The sequence below is a fragment of the Mya arenaria genome, chromosome 9 (assembly GCF_026914265.1).
Source record: "Mya arenaria isolate MELC-2E11 chromosome 9, ASM2691426v1".
Taxonomy (NCBI): domain Eukaryota; kingdom Metazoa; phylum Mollusca; class Bivalvia; order Myida; family Myidae; genus Mya; species Mya arenaria.
Genome location: NC_069130.1, coordinates 23,181,832 through 23,198,688, shown reverse-complemented (window position 1 = coordinate 23,198,688; position 16,857 = coordinate 23,181,832). Strand labels below are relative to the sequence as shown.

Here is a 16,857-nt window from a genome sequence, read left to right as displayed (position 1 = left end):
ATATATATATATATACTGAATCATTTTAAATCGAGTTTGTGAAGTAAAAATAAACTGAGATGTTATCAAAAAATAATTACAACCGAAACACTATACATTTAAGGGATAATGCTTTTTATTAAATGATTGCTTCACACCAAATCACATGACGTCATAATTTTGTTATAATTTAAGTGATCATGACATTATTTTAAATACAGAAATTTACGACAGCTCTAAGAATGTTTAATGCCCAATCAAGAGGAAATACATGTTTTCTTCTTCTGATTTAAACGGAAAATTAACTGCATTATTTACAAAAATCTCTATCGTAAAAACAAATTAAGAAACAAACGTTTGACTTGCTAAACTATTATAAATTAAACTTCTGCCATGCGTTGGTAATTCTTGTGTGTGTACAGATGACAATGTAAAATTAACTGAATACTGATTTGGTTTCCATGCCCCTCCGGTAACATGACCCATACAGTGATACTCTTACTTGGCCCAACACCTTTGTATAGTCCGGTGGTATCATGAACTAAACATAAGTACCCAGATTTGTCCTTGCCCTCGTCTTATCCGTACCATCGCAAGACACCTGAGTTTTCATACAGCTCCATCCACGTAACCGTTTTCCTGTCCTCTTCTGTTGTTCCACCAAATATGAACGCATGTTTGTGTCCTTGTGCCTCAGCAATATACTAAATCAAGAAATGATCATAGCGTGAACAAGTACTACATTGATACAAGACTATCGTCATATGAATATGCCCATAGATATTTAAAGTTTTTTCTTTGAAATGTGGTGAAACCTTAATCTACGTACTTGCGCTAAACGCCTATATTTGACAAGGAATTTTGCCGAGAACATCCGGCCCCAATATCACGAAAATACTCGAGTCAAATCTCAATCTCAGTCTTAACTCTTTTTATCAAATTACAGCATCATATGATTCAAAATTGTAAATCTTTTACCCTTTTTAAAATTGCATTCTTTCATTCATTATCTTGATTAAAAAAAATGCTCAATATTTTACAGAAAAAAATGAGACCAAAAATTGTACTTGAGTCAAATTTATTATTTTTGTGTTTTACTCAAGTACATTTTGTGCTATAAAAATATTTGTTTTTAGAATATTGAATAAAAATGTTGATCAACATAATGCATGTGAGAATGCTTTTTTAAAAATAGTAAAACATTAGTAATTTTTAATAATGCCATACTGTAATGTGGTAAAATGAGTTGAGACTGAGATTGAGATTCGACTTAAGTTTTTTCGTGATACTGGGACCCGATTTACTAATGAGAACATAAACGAGAATATATCCACCTTTTTGTAACTCTCAGTAAATTTTTCAGTGCTGCCCATTTTCTTTAACTAAGCGTATCCTGCCTTTTAAGCCAAAATTAAAAATGACTGCATACGTCACAGCCTCGCATATGACGGGCTATGGTTATTTGATTATTGTGAAAAATATCTGAAAATTACAAGAGGAAAACGAAATGTCGCTACGTCATTATTAACAATGCTTCACATGAATATTAAGGTTATATATTTCGTTTGTAAAGAATGATATATGCACAAGTATATACATATACTATGATGTCGAGACAGTTTAAATTATCAACTATTTATTTACTTCAGCATCGTGACTCCGCGAGTATGTTTTAATTATATATAATCAGGCGCGTAGCTGGATCAAAATCAATGTGGACGCCCATTGAGGCGGCGAAGCCGCCGAAGTGCTAGGGGGGTCTGGGGGCATGCCCCCCCGGAATTTTTTGAAACTGTTGAATGTAAATGGTGACATCTGACGCATTTTGGAAACGTATTATTGCCTTAAAATACTGAAACAAATTTCTCTTTTCACATCTGATTTATTTATTTGTGAACACATTCATTAAACAAAGTCAAGCCTTCGGCTTTTGCTTCCAGCGAATTTAGACACTACCTGGTCAATGTCAATGTTAACATCCCGATATACGTGCATCAGGGCAAGTCCTGTCATGCGCTCTGTCCGCATCGTCGACCTCAGGTAGGTTTTCACCCTGCGCATAACGCTAAAGCTCCGTTCAGCAGTAGCAGATGATGCCGGCATGGTCAGAAGAATGGTGAGTACTGTATAAACTCCCTTGTAAAGATCCGGATTGGTTGATGCTACAGTTTCACCCAATGTGCTTGGTTTGTCATTTTCATCCATCAATTGCCATCTAGCCTTCCACCGCCTAACCTCGTTATGGAATGACTGGTTTCCCTGAGGTAGGTCCACCGAATACCCCGCAAAAATGAGATCCACCATTCCGTCTGTGCAAAGGTTCAACTTGGATGGAATCAAGTACTGTGCACGGAATCTTTCCTCGGCCACAATCAATCTGTCGCTAAGTTCTTGACACAAATGGTCCAAGAAAGGGAAGTAGAGAGCTCGCTGCCAATACTGTTGTGGATCATTGGCCGGTGGGTTTGCCCGGTTTCGTTGGCGTTGAGCAAGACGGGGCATTGAAGGTTCAATCTCAAATTCTGCTGCAATATCTTTAGCGCTCTGAAACAATGCTTCCCAGACATTAGGGTCTGCCCTTTCGTTTTGAAACTGGCGGATGAGGGTTTGACTTTCTCGCGTTGCCTCAAGCAAATCGCAGTCGACTGCCTGAAGAAGATAAGACAACGGAACTGTACTTTGCATAACGTGCTCAGCAACGACCAGTCCGATTATGAAGTCAAACTTCATGATCGACGCCAAGTGTTGGCCTGCCTTGTCATCGCCATCCTCCTGTAGCTGTTCAAGGGCATGAACAACAACGCTGTATGCTGACTTGAACGTTGAGAGGGCATCGGCTCGGCTAGTCCACCTAGTTTCACACAGAGTTCTCAGTTTGGTGCGTTTCTTCAGCTTTTCCTGTGCGTCTTGGTCAGCAGCAAGTTCATCAACAAAGAAGTTTAGTCTTTTGGCCGAATAATCAAATGCAAACCCTACCTCTTGCACAGTTGTCATCACTGACCTTATGCATGGGTCCTTGCTGCTATGCATAACTGCTAGGTTGAGGCAGTGGGCTCTACAGTGTACATACAGCGCAGACGGCACCCGTTGACGAATTCGTGCCTGTACGCCCCTGTGCTTTCCAGACATATTTGCGGCACCATCATAAGCCTGAGACCGCATCTTATCTACTTCGATTCCATGATTTTCAAGAGAGGTCAAGAGTAGTTCTGCAAGTACCTCGCCAGTTGTTCTACTTGCTTGAACAAATCCAAGAAAATCTTCACGGACTCTAAATTGCTGGGAACCGCTTCCACGTTGGACAAATCGCAGACACACGGACACCTGTTCTTTTGTTGACTTGTCGGTCGACTCATCGGCTATAAGAGCGAAACAGACTGCATCATTGCATGCCTGCACAATTTCGATCTGTATCTGCTCAGCCCACAAACAGATCAGTTCATTCTGTATGTCGGGCGATGTGTATGTTGCCCTACGATTTTCTGGAACATTTAGATGCTGTGCTAGGATAGGGTCATCTGCTGCCTTTGAATGCAGTATGGCTAAAAAATTGCTTCGTTCTTCTGTATTACCTCTGATAGCGATATTTTGCTTACCACAAAGGACGATTACTTCTATAATTTTCCTGAGAATATGGCGGTTCTGCTCCACTAGGCGTCTGTGACTGTCCGATACAGAACTTGTGATGGGTTCCATCTTACCTGATTGTATATCAAGAAAATGTTCCGCCATAGCTGTGACATTGTGATGGTTTGACTCTGCTAATTCGTGCCTCTTGACGTACTTGGCTAGGTTGGACCAATCCTTCACTGGTGTACTGATGAAAGTTTTCTCCTTCGCATCTTTCCGTCCAAATACGAAACAGGGGGCGCAGAATAAGGCATCTGTAGAAATCGAGTATCTGAGCCAGGGGTGGTCTGTCAACCAGCTTGATGACAGCTTTCTCATTTTCCCATGGATGCTTCTACAAAAGAGAAAACAAAAGATGTATTAGTTGACCTGGTTCTGACTTCTATCAAGGAACAGTTTTCACCAAGAAGTGTCCGGTAAATTGTATTATAAATTTACCAAAGCTCTTTTTTGATGCAACTACCATAACCTATAAATGTTTAAAATATAATGCAACTAGGGTCTACACTATTTTGTTTACCTAACCCTGTACCTGCTATTCGCGACTATTCATGCTTACTCAAACAGCTTGAATCCAGACCAGACGCCGAGTATCTCATCTGGATCCAAGTTTTTTTTAATACTAGAAAAAGGGTATACCAAATTTGAAGAAAATCGGACGATATTTAAAATTGAAGTAGACGATATTTTTAGCAGACGACAATTTTCGTAGCCGCCCGGCTAAGGGTAAAAAGCATGACTAAACATATATGTTACATACTTAACTAATATCGACGACGTGATCGAGATTTAAAGGTCTGTCAGACTGGGGGCGTATTCATAAAGCTTCTTAGGAAAATCTCAAATTAGAGTGATAAATTCAAAGGCAGATTTCTCGGTTTTTACCCACAACACTTCAATGAAATTGTGTATGCTCAAATGTTAAACAACGTTTTACACAAGCATGCCATGTTGCAATGAAGTATAATTGAAAATAAACTGGAAAATTGCATTTTAAATTTTTACTTGAGTTGGGGATTTTTAAATCTGCGTGTCACTTAATTGTATTTTTTTGCATTCAAAAGACAACACAACCTACCTTGAGGGAAAGTTGAACATATGGCAGTCAGTCCATGTGTCTTTCAATATCGACCATTTCCACTTTGCTTCAAGTTCTCCACTTGCCGCAGTAGCTATATCAGGATATGAAGGACCACTGTGGGTAGACTTAACTGGCTGAGCCTGTCCAGGTTTGGTGCTGTCAGATTCTGTGGCAGATAGATCTAGGTCCATGCTGTTTGCATGCTCCGAAGGTGCCGTGCCGGTTGCTTCTGGGCACGCAGTCGCTGTCGCGGTTTCAAACATCCGCTTGAACATTTTGTCCAGTGTCATAGGTTTTGTTTTTTTCATTTTTTACAACAGCCCGAGGACGACCGCCATGAATTAATAAAATATTAAAAATATATTGACGTCACTTTCATATGTAGTGGATGACATACTAGTTGTGACGTCATAGTATGACACAGTTATCGACCGGGTCACCCAGAGTGGCGTGTAATTGACCTGATGTGCCGTTTTACTTTAAGTATTACACACTTTTTTCGTTTAAATTATTAAAAAAAAAATACTTTTATTTATTCAATAAAAGTAAACTCGTGAAAATAATGTGCACGCCCGGGCGTCTTGGCGTAAAGGCAGCTACGCGCCTGATAATTAAGGTTCAACCCGATGTAGGCAAACTGTATGAGAATTTTGCATGAACTTGTGCAAGCCAAAATCTTGAAAATATATTTTGTTAATCCTTCGGGGGGGGGGGGGGGCGTTAATACCATTATATGTTGTGTTTTAATCTATGTATAACATCATTTAGTTTAGGTATTTGAAACCAATCACGAAACAAAGTACCAGAAAATGAGGACTGCAGACTTAAGTATGAGAATGCCGTTTCAGACTCTAACGTTTTATATAAAATCTATTCAATAAGCGGCATTGTACTCGAAATCGGAGATGATCGTCAAATTAATATAATAAGGTCAGTAAATACCTTGAGCTCTAAAGCACCGTGCGATTTTGAACAAGAAACACCGGCCGCAAGAATGCTGCTGGTCGAATGATGTTTGAACAGAAGACCTCTTCATGTTGATCAAATCACATTTAAACCACATTGAATAGCCATTTGTGAAAAGCGTCTTCTTGGACAGTGGGCACATCTAAATTGTAGTCAGCACAGGTCAATTGAAAGCGGTTGTATTTGTCGTAATTTTCATGTTTTGCACTTCCAGTCGATTTAATATAAAACACAGTGACTGATTTTTTAAATTCTTTTAGTTAGTTAAATAAATGTTCCCTATTGATCGTTTCGAACACATTATACCATTCGCCAAAAGTTTTATTTCCAAAATAGGTCTTTAGGGGGCCTTTTAAGGCATGCAAAGTTATATTGTTTCTTAAATAAAGTATTTCCGGAATCAAATGAAATAATTACGAACACCGAACGTACCTATCACTGGCAATGGTCTTCTGAAAATATTACCTAATGTTCGTAATTGAGCATATATATCCTTCAGGTATGGTATATATATGTATATCGAGTACGTAAGACAGACACATTGCATCAAATCTCCGTGGGTAGTGACCAGTGAATATTTTAACACAAATCTGTATGTGTGTGTGTGTGTGCGTGCGTGCGTGCGCGCGTGCGTGTGTGCGTGCTTGTGTGCGTGCGTGGTTTAATATTTTCTTTAATCCTCAGTAACGTTGGTCTATCTGATAAGATACAAAATCCTACGATACCTACGGGACTTGCTCCTAACGTTATGGGGTTCTTTAAAATTAACATGAACTGAGCCAGGTATAATTTCTGTTAAGTATAATGTATCCTCATTTGTACAACCACCTCCTCCATCATCATCATCATCATCATCATCATCATCATCATCATCATCATCATCATCATCATCATCATCATCAAAACAATGCAGCAAATGCAGCAGTAAAAAATCTAAAGAGTGTTCATGTAAATTAACATTCATACATACATACATTTCTTGATAAACATACCTAGTTTTTTATATATAGTATGAATGCACTGTGTTGTTTGTGGATTTTTGTGCTGTTCTTCCATGTTTCATGTTTGTGGTTTTTTTGTGTGTGTGTTTTATGTCTTTGGCATTTGCCCGGTGCCATAAAACCGGAATTTTGTTTAAACTGTTTGCTACTGAGTTTTTTACTGTAGTTTTTCACATAAGTTATGCTGTACATGCTGAACATTTTGACGTTTATGTTCCATTTAACACTTTATAATATTGCCATACTCAGATTATAAGTATCTTCCATGGCCGAGAGTGTAAGATAGGTTCATTCCGACCGAGCGTAGGGTGTTTTGCGGAAACGAGGTTTACCGAGTTTCCGCAAAACACCCTTCGCGAGGGTCGGGATGAACCTATCCTACACGAGCGGCTATGGTTGATGCTTTTTCTCCCACCTCAGTTAAACAAAACTTATTGGTCTGTATTACATGCTAAACCTTGTTTCAATGTTTAATATGTGTAATAATAAAATTACTACGCATATTTGTGAACGATCTGACTTGAAAACTTTTTTTTAGTTGATACTTGCAAGTCTCACTTTTATTTCTCATTCTGTTTGTAAACTAAAGATTTATTTGAATGAAGTAGTTATTTTTTCATTAAATCAGGAGAAAAAAAACGTGATATATTTGTGATGAATTTAGCTTTTGATATAATAAGTGTTATGTAACCACCTTACGATTGCCTCCTTTAGTTTCATTTTCTGTCATAAACAAGGTAAATATTCTCATCATTATGTTTTAATATAGTGAACTTGGTCATAATACACAAACATTGGGTTAAGTGCATTTTTATCGGCGAATTGAATTACTTAAAGATAAATTGAGGTTTTTATTTCACTGAAGGTATTGTTAACATTTACGATAAACGGGTAGTGAAATTCAGATTTTTGTAGACGAATACTATAATAATAGTAATTATAATATTGGTAACATAACAAAATTTACATCATCTTTCGTTCCATAGAATATTTGAATTAGTATCGTAAGCAAGTTCTAGAATTTGGCATGTATGGTACATGGCACCAAGGGAAGTCAATATCATTAGCAGAACATTATGGTCGTTAAATTGTAACTCATATATATATAAATACTTTAAAAGGCCCAGTAGCCATAAACAAGTCTTGCGTAATTTGTTGAATCAGAGCTTTATCATCAAACATACAGTTTCCCTCTAACAGTTGACAAACCACTCTATGTTAGCGGTCTGACTGCTGTGCCCTCTGTTTGTGTGTTCCCCGACCGTCCAGCGGGACATGTCAACGGAACCCGTGGTCGCAGCGATTGTGAACCACCAGTACGGATTATTCTGGAAGCGACGATCCGCCGTTGAGCCGGGGGTTGGTTCCAGACTCACAGAGCGAACGTGAGTGGCGCCAATATCTGCACCATTAATGGAAATGTTATCTGCTTCCTGAACTTCTATTGAATCGGATTCATCAAATCTCATAATGTATCTAACTCTCGCACCTAGTTTCACTGCGTCCCTCAGCGCCACTTTAGAGCCGGAAGTAACCGTGCCGAATTTGTCGTGAGCCAAGACCTTCCGCCAAGGCCTCGTGTCTATAAACCACGTCACTTCCGTCGCAGTGATGACGCGGCTGTCCGCTGTCTCCGTTGCTTCTCCGACGCGCAGCTTCAGTGTTGTCTGTGTTCCTGTCGTAGTCACCATGCTCCAATCCCAGACTCCTGTAGAATCAAACTCCTTGATGTTACTGTTTGCCTTCAAAACCTTGCTTATGATCATGGCGTTGATGTGGCCGCCGCGGACGCTCACATGCTCGGGTACCACGGACGTGTTGCCAATCAATAACTTGACACGATTGCCGCGCTTTACAGCTGATCGAAGCATATTTAGGGAGCCTTGCAGCTCGTTTCCTGCCGAGTCATGCTGAAATGCCAGCTGCCAACACGTGTCCGTGTACCTGGAAGATAACAAACCGTGTAACGTTTACATTATATGATGGTGTAATATGATTATTATCACTATACATTCTTACATATTACAGTCACTGAAGAAATATACATTTGTATGTTCCATTTTTGCCCATACTAAACACTAACATACTGAAAACGAAGTGATTATAAATAAGCCTTATAACTTAAATACATAAACATAGTAATTGATAAGTCATTTTAATCTGATATCCTTTAACAAACTGCAACATGCCGTCATTTGGCCCATTATTTAAGTTTATGTATTGCACTTACCACGTGATTTGCCTGTTTTCATTGGTGGCACCAACAGAGGTGTGTTCCCCTATTCTCCACCTAGACATGTAATGGCCTCCGTCTGAGGCGAAATTACTGAACCATCAATAGTCGTTGCCCTTGAACTCGATATTGGGCGGGGCTAAACTCTGACTGACATGCCAAACGGCCTGCCCAACAACCAGGTTACCGGTATTGGAGATCTACAATGCAATTGTTGATAAATTGCATTTAATATATATAGGAATTGTGACAATTTTAAGGGCAACAGATGCACATGATGAGTGCAAGAATGCATGCAGCTTACTTAGGGGATTGTTAGGTAAAGTAGTTTCCAATAAATTGAATGGATCAAACAAATTATTTTATTCACAAACAAACATGTTCAGAAATTTTATCTTTTTATGATAATGCAATTGAATCTTATATATTTAGGAATAAGTCTAAAGGGGGTCTATTTACTTCCACGTTATCCATTTTCGTAGTGTAACCCAAACTCTCGAGCACTCCGCGAACGTCAGCGCCGTGTCTGACGTCAGTGATGATGTCACTCAAATGACCATTCAAACGTGTTCCGCCGCTCGTGTGTTGTATACAAATGGTCCGCTATCCCTTTAGATAATAAAAAATGTTATATATGCTGAAAACTTCTTTTAAGAATAGTTTGAGCAATTACGTTTTCGTCCCGTGCTCTTGTAAAATTTAAATAACTACGGTAGAAAGTGCAGTATCTTTTACAAGCCGCACATCATTAAATCTTCAACCGCTAAATACGTGTTACCAATTTTCAACGGTATTTGGATATATGTATTCAGTACTCGTATATGATTCAGGCGCCATTTTAAAACTATATTGATGTCATTTCTTAATCTTAATCTCAACTAAGTTTCCCTTATAGCAGCATAAATGTATCTTTTACTGTATAACATCTTTTTAAAAACGCATTCTCTCATAAAAGTGTAGTGAGAGCTGTAACCCCTTGAAAAGCGCGCCAAAAAAGCTTATTTTCGAGAAGCCTTTCAATATTACAATCCTATTAATAATGTTCTTTTTGTGTTTTTTTTTTACATTTCCGTTTATTCAAAGAGAAAGGTTCTAATGTATACAATCCAATCAAAGTAAAATTTATATGCACAAATATTATATAAATGGTATATATTTTCTAAATAAGAAATAATTGGGTTGATTTTATAATCGGTAAAAAACAAAAACATGCATGGTTTTATACTTTGGTGGTGACCCAAAGTGCAGGATCCCTATATAGTCTCCGCTTATTTTAAGAAATACTAGCATTCATATAAAATAACACTTTAATGTTTCTTAGTGCAATACATTAAGACTATCGGTTATCTTTACTAACTATTCTAAGCCTATCTTCGTTAACTACTTGTATATTGTTTGATCTTATGTTGAATGATATGATCTCATTCGACCATAAAATGTTTTATATTGTTATCTCTCAAAACTTTAAAACATGATTTTTAAAGAAACGAGAAAAAAAGAAAGATAAAAGATATGCAAGTACATAACATATTGAACTTATGTTTTAAATTGTATTCCGACCTTTAACAAATCCAGTTTGGTCTATAGAAACTAAAACATCCAACACAGTTTTCAATCTTTTTGCTATGCTACATGAAACTATGTTGTAAGTGACTTTAAGCAAATTGATAAGTCTCCATTTTTCAATAATGGTTTAGGTTTATTTTCCTTTGGTACACACACACACGTACCTGACTGGATATAATAAAACACACTAGGTAGGTAGGCATATGATAGAATATGTTTAAATTCCAAGAAAATAAAATGATTATAGGTATTACCTTGATTTTGGTCTCGAATCGAGCGTTTTGGTGACGCCATTTTGCACTGAAACCAATCATTTGGTCACGTGGATTCTCCGCCGTGAGTACCAAAAGCCATTTTTTAATCGCTATAAAAATTTGCATGAAATTACATTGTGATTGTATTAATCTTTTTTTGCCATTCTGCCCTGAAGGACAGGAATAGTTGTCCTTTACTGATACATGTTGTTTAAATTGATTAAAGTATCATTTAATTACAAAAAAGTAATCGGAAACAACCTCTTATATCCTCTCCTCTGTAGAATCAGATAACGTATGCAGTCGCTTATTTTACTCCAAGAACACCGCCCCGTTCCTTCATGAAAAAATTGTATCAACATGTTAATGAGTTTGCTAATGACAAAGCTTTATAAATAATACATGAGTTAACCCAATTAAGTGGCGCGGGTGCACGTATGAGGAGGCATTCCAGTCCTACGTAAACAAGGACATTTATGCACAACAAATAAATAACGCAAAGGCATTCAGGTTAAAAGAGGGAAGTTATTAAACGATCATTATATGAATCTTTTTCAACCACTTGATTTAAATCACGTTAACATGGCATGTATTGGCATGGCAACAGAAGGCAAAAAAATTATTAGTATATTTTTTTTAAGAATTATAAGGACCAATTATCCTTCTCCCTGGTTCTACACATATAATACAATTTATACCGAAATACATAATAAAATGGACTGCTATCCTACATTTCATTAAGTCATGGACTTCGTTATCATTATAATAATTTGCTACTCAAACTCCACAATGACATTGCATAGAACATTATAAATGGTATTGTTATGGTGATAAGCTTTTAAAAGGTTGGCGTGCAATTTTTGGCGCGTTATTTTGTGGTTGAGCTCAAACTCCACATGCAGGGGGTATACATCTCCCTCTACACTACATTACAGGTGATTGAAACTACGATCACTATTCCAAAGAAAAATATAACACCGCCAAAACATAATTGAGTACAAAACTATGCTTTTGAGCAATAATTTAGAGTCATAATTTGCTCTAAAACTATGTTTCTTTGCAATATTGACAAAAGGTTCTATGAAATACGACGCTATTAAAAGAGCAAAATCACACAAGATTATGCATCAGTCCATGACCTTATGTGATAAAATGAATAGAGTTTGGGAGTGTGGTAAGTATTTTCGTGTGATATTGCATTGGCTTGCAGAAAAGCTGAAGCAATACTCGATACTCAAGTAGGGCGTTTGTTCCAGTAAAATGTAGTATTATGTCAGATATTTCTAAACTATTAAATTAGAAGACTTTGTCTCTCTGGTTTTGGACACATTACGTATTTTTAAACGCTAAAGTTTAACTACGGATTTCGAAAGTTCATAGACTGTAAGTTAAAGTTCTGTTTAAACGAGCTATGTTTGTAAATTTCTTAATAAAATGATCTAATAAGGACTTACTTCACAAACTAATTGATCTGCGAGGTTCCGAAGTCCGTGCTGTATAACACGTGGTTGCCGACGTAATAACGCATCATTTGGAAACGTCCTGTCGAGCAGACATTTAGGAACCACCAATATGCCTTTTCTTGAAACGTTTTCCATGACGCTTTGCTGATGTGAAACAAGGCCTGTCCGCAGATATTATCCCCGACAGTATGGAGGTTTTGGACGCTCATGAATTCATTATCCCCCAACTGTATTCTGACGTCACTTCCGCTCATAGCCGCAGAAATGAGGTCAGACTTTGAGCCATATGTGACCACACCATTCGTGCTAGTCGTAAGAATATGCGTCCAGTTTTGATGACATGAACCTAGCGTAAATTAAACTTAAAGTATCTTTAGAACATTGTATCAGATTAATTTTAACAATTGAATGTAGATATACGGTTTCTATAACTAATGTGCCGCGAAATGATTGACAACCATTAAAGCACCTTAACCAACAATTAACCAAAATATTTGTTAAAATTCATTGTGTAAAGAAATTTATTTGCTTTCAGCATTGATATCAAAATTATAATTTAAATCGGTCAGAATATTCAATTTGTTCATTAACAAACGATCTCACTTATACATACATACATATCAACGCTATGGAGGATACACGCTTGTGTCAGTGTTAGATCGAAATAAATAAAAAAACATGATCCTCCGCTCCAACCAATAAGATCTTTTTTAATTATATGACGAATAACGATATAAAATTACATTTTGTGGAAGGTATTTTTTCAGAAAAACACGCCATATGTATGCGAACGTAGGCGTCATTTCAGAAATAGTCACCAAATCAAGTGCTAAGTTCGAAATGAGAGCAGATTGAAATGCCAAAACGGTGAAAAAAACAACAACATGTTATTTCACTGCTCAAAACATAATTTTAATTTCACTGATTAGTGTGTAAGAATAAACGGAAATCATACCATAAAAAATAATACGTACATGCCAAGCTCAAAATATTAGCAGGAATCAATGCCAATGCCACGACGAAGTATACCAAATAATCCGTTAGCGTCATTTTCAGTCACTATAGTGATACGTTTAATATCGTAAATAGTTTTCTGGCTGGTAATGTTACAAAATATGCGTATCAAAATGCCGGTTTTCGTTCAGGTTTGGCGATTTATAGGGAAGTGAATGGCTATAAGCCGGATGTGTTTCGGTAGTTAGACTTTTTATTAAGTTTAACAAACGGAGCAGGAAAATATAACAAAACAGAATCAATAAGTTATTGCCACAACATGCAAATGATGTGTGGCTAATTATATTACTTACACGGATCTTTTGATCTATTTATTTAACGAAAAGGAAAACTATTGTCGATGGTTGAAAATTTTGCCGAGCTGATATATCTTTATAACTCAATACGGGCACGCCGCTGTGGTTCCCCTTGCTAAATCTATCTTATATCCCCTGCGGTATTGGTAAGTCTTACTTTCCCTTTATCGTAAATTACTGATTGTAAAACTTGACATAATTACAATTCAAATGAATCAATTCATCGAAACGCAAAGAACAATCATACACAAATCTCGGTGAAGTTATACGTCTGTACAATTAAAATGCTTATTTCATTAAGTGATCAGTGAGTCTGTTAAAATGGGCTCTTTACGGATTGTTAAAATGTTCTCTCTCACAAAACAATTAGTGGAAGAATTCGGTAAATTTCTAAGAGATGCGCCCACTAAATGCTGTACACATAGGCACTTTTCACAGAACTTGAGGTGCGTTTGTTGATAAAATCAGTCAACTATAATGTTACTTGAATGGGCGAAGCTGGTATAGCGGGTGCACACTTTGAGATAGTTACCAATTTCCACTTACTGAAGTAAATGTTCGTTTTTTAACTCCTAGAATATACCAGGTATCCTGTCATCTTTGACGTCAACTCCCCGAAGAGTTCACCACTCAATCCACTAATTTGTAATTCGTCATCGATGCTCTCCTTGAAGTTTAAGCATGCAGAACGAATATTATACATTAAATTACACATATATCAATGCAATGAAACCTAAGTGGTCTGCCATCTTTTCCCTATCCCCGATTGTCGAGACGACCCGCCTAAAAACAATGATTTCATAAACACAATCGGATTTTTTTTATCTCGACTCTGAAACCATAACGGCAAAAATGCAGCAGACAAATGTTTGCCTTACTTCATGATACATTCGCATACCAACCTTCGAGGAACCAACCACTTGTTCTCTCCCGCTCATTGCCCACTAAATGCATCTACCGCTGTTGTTCCTGAACATCAGTTATTATAACTAAATATACTTCTTTTAGCATTGTAGTTACATGCAAAACGATTACATTTGTGTTGACCCGATACGTTTTCGAGTTCATCAAATAAAAACTGCTATATTGACCAATCGTTGCTATAAGTGCATCTACTTAAAATCTGTTTGATAATTATTTTCTCGTTGAACCCATTTCGGGACGATCGTGTTATTGTGATCCCTACATACATTATATGTATTAAGTGCGATATTTTAAAATGCTAGTGGCATTTCGATTGTCTGTATTAATTGTGACCTCGTGCCCCTCAAGGCAATCGACTGAGCTAACTCTATGGACAGCTTACAGCTTTCTAAAAGTGGAGCTTAAACCACTTTCAGTTTGAGACCAACAACCCATCACGACGCTTTTGTTATCTACGTCCTCTAAAAAACCTCCAAATCCAGCTCCACTGGCGTCACAATAAACGACGGCCTGCTCAACTTGATTGGGCCCAACAGAATAGTAAAAACGGTCTGTGTTCAGGAAAGATCCTTATATGATCGTAAGCACTTCGAATATCAAATGCAATAACATCCTCTCCTTTGCGAAACATTCGTTTAACTACTAATTGATCTTCAAATCAACAAAAGTACTTTTAATTAAATCTGGATTTATGTGACGGCATCAATCTTGGCTTACCCTTTTGCCGTTCGCAACTGTCAACGGATTTACCACAGGCTCACCTGCCTCAGAAACACAGCCCTTTTAAAATATATTTTTGATTTCACTTCTAACAAATGCCTGATTGTCCCTTGCTGACCTATTATTATTATTTAAAATACAGATTTTGAAACATCTCTTCATGGTAAATTATAACCCCTCTGAACAACTTATATACTGAAATAGATTCACTGGTATCTGCATTTTTCCGACGCTCATAACATGAATTCAATCTGCCGACAGGTGTTTCAACTGAATTGACAAATTCTAATTCTCTTAAGATCTCTACTACTGAAAGCAACATAGCTCAACAAAGGTTTATTTATCTTATTTATCTTATTTTTGTTGTAGCTACACCACCACCGGGCATTAAAGCCGTACACTCGGCCCTCCAATGACGTGCGAGCCCGCAACGAAACACCTGTTAAGAATTCATTTTTCGACAGTGCTCCGTCGGGCGGCCTTTTATCTTTTCTTATCTTCATTGTTTTGTCTGCTTGTATATACACTTTTGCAAATCAACATGATCCATGATTCAAAACACAATGTTGATAGTTTTGTTTTGAAAGCATTGGATTTGGCAGGAATCAAAATGACTTTAAATACAGGCTACGTCGGAAGGCTATTTTGCAACGTAAAAGTAAGATTTTGATATTTGCATTAGCAGAGCTTTTGGTATGATAATTTGTCTAATAACGTATGTTATTTCTGACTTTTAAAAGCGATTGTCGACATGGTTTCATTTATATGCAGCACTTATGGCAGTGCTTTTAAGTAGATGCGAAATATGGTGTCGCATGAAAAGAATCATAGTAATGATCGCGTCTTCACTTGCTGTGGGACTGCGTTTCCTACACAAGATTAGCTCTGACATCACACATACTGATAAATATTGGTCATGATGATAATATGATACAAACAGGCCAAGCAAACGGTGGACAAGTTGATAAACTTGCATCTGCACCGAGTACGTAACAAAGTATACGTAAGAGAGCGTAAATTGTTTATTCGCATTATTCGCACCGATGTTTTCTCTCGATATCGATGACCAAGAACCGTCACTTGATAAAACCATGATAAGATGTTTATGTGATAAAATTTAAGTAATATTATGAATGAGCATAGTAAAGGTAAATATAAGGAGGTCAGAATTATGAAAAGAAGCAGCATCATTAGTAATATCTACAACCATGGATGAAATGTAGTCGTCAAAAGTTTCATCAATACCGCAAACTATGTCGTGAATATATACAAGAACAATGGACCTAATATTGAACCTTGGGGTACACTTGCTCTCATAGCAAGGGAAGGGTAAAAGTCGAACCCTGAACTCGTTGTTTTTTATTATGTAGGTGATAAGCCAAAGAAGCATATTTTCATGGAAACAATAACATGTAATTTAGACAGAAGGCCTGCTTGTCAAACACGGTCGAATGCTTTGCTAATGTCGCAGAAAACAACTCGAATTTCTTTCCTATTATCAAGAGCCTCTCAAAATGCCGTGTAAATAGAAGCTTATTGGTTAAAAGTTGAATCACAAATACTAAATCCACCTGAAAGTAAGTAAGAATATTGGTTTTGAGAATATAGTTATATATAAAAAAAGTTTCTCTGAAATACTTTTCTAAGAGAATTAAGAATTGATATAGTTGACTCCTTAGTTAGATTCGCCTTTCTTGGCAGCTTTCCAAGATTCTGGAAAAGTATACAAA

The 16,857-nt window shown here is 37.1% G+C and overlaps 2 protein-coding genes across 11 annotated transcripts; both read right to left on the bottom strand.

Moving 5' to 3' along the window:
* Window positions 1–1,884: 1,884 nt before the first annotated feature.
* LOC128245862 (zinc finger MYM-type protein 1-like) lies at window positions 1,885–4,965 on the bottom strand. Its single transcript, XM_052964082.1, has 2 exons — window positions 4,688–4,965; window positions 1,885–3,943 (listed from the first exon to the last, which is right to left on the bottom strand). Exons 1-2 carry the CDS (start codon window positions 4,963–4,965, stop codon window positions 1,885–1,887), a joined length of 2,337 nt encoding a protein of 778 aa, XP_052820042.1.
* A 2,484-nt stretch (window positions 4,966–7,449) lies between these two features.
* Window positions 7,450–13,299, bottom strand: LOC128246427 (uncharacterized). 10 transcript variants are annotated; one of them, XM_052964618.1, is made up of 5 exons: window positions 10,972–13,299; window positions 10,711–10,820; window positions 9,350–9,499; window positions 8,888–9,090; window positions 7,450–8,601 (listed from the first exon to the last, which is right to left on the bottom strand). In XM_052964618.1, exons 4-5 carry the CDS (start codon window positions 8,953–8,955, stop codon window positions 7,851–7,853), a joined length of 819 nt encoding a protein of 272 aa, XP_052820578.1. In that variant the 5' UTR covers window positions 8,956–9,090; window positions 9,350–9,499; window positions 10,711–10,820; window positions 10,972–13,299; the 3' UTR covers window positions 7,450–7,850. The 10 variants fall into 10 exon arrangements, with proteins under 10 accessions (XP_052820578.1, XP_052820579.1, XP_052820577.1 ...); XM_052964619.1 differs by having other exon boundaries at window positions 10,711–10,756; XM_052964617.1 differs by having other exon boundaries at window positions 9,350–10,820; window positions 10,972–11,047; window positions 12,165–13,299.
* Window positions 13,300–16,857: the final 3,558 nt, after the last annotated feature.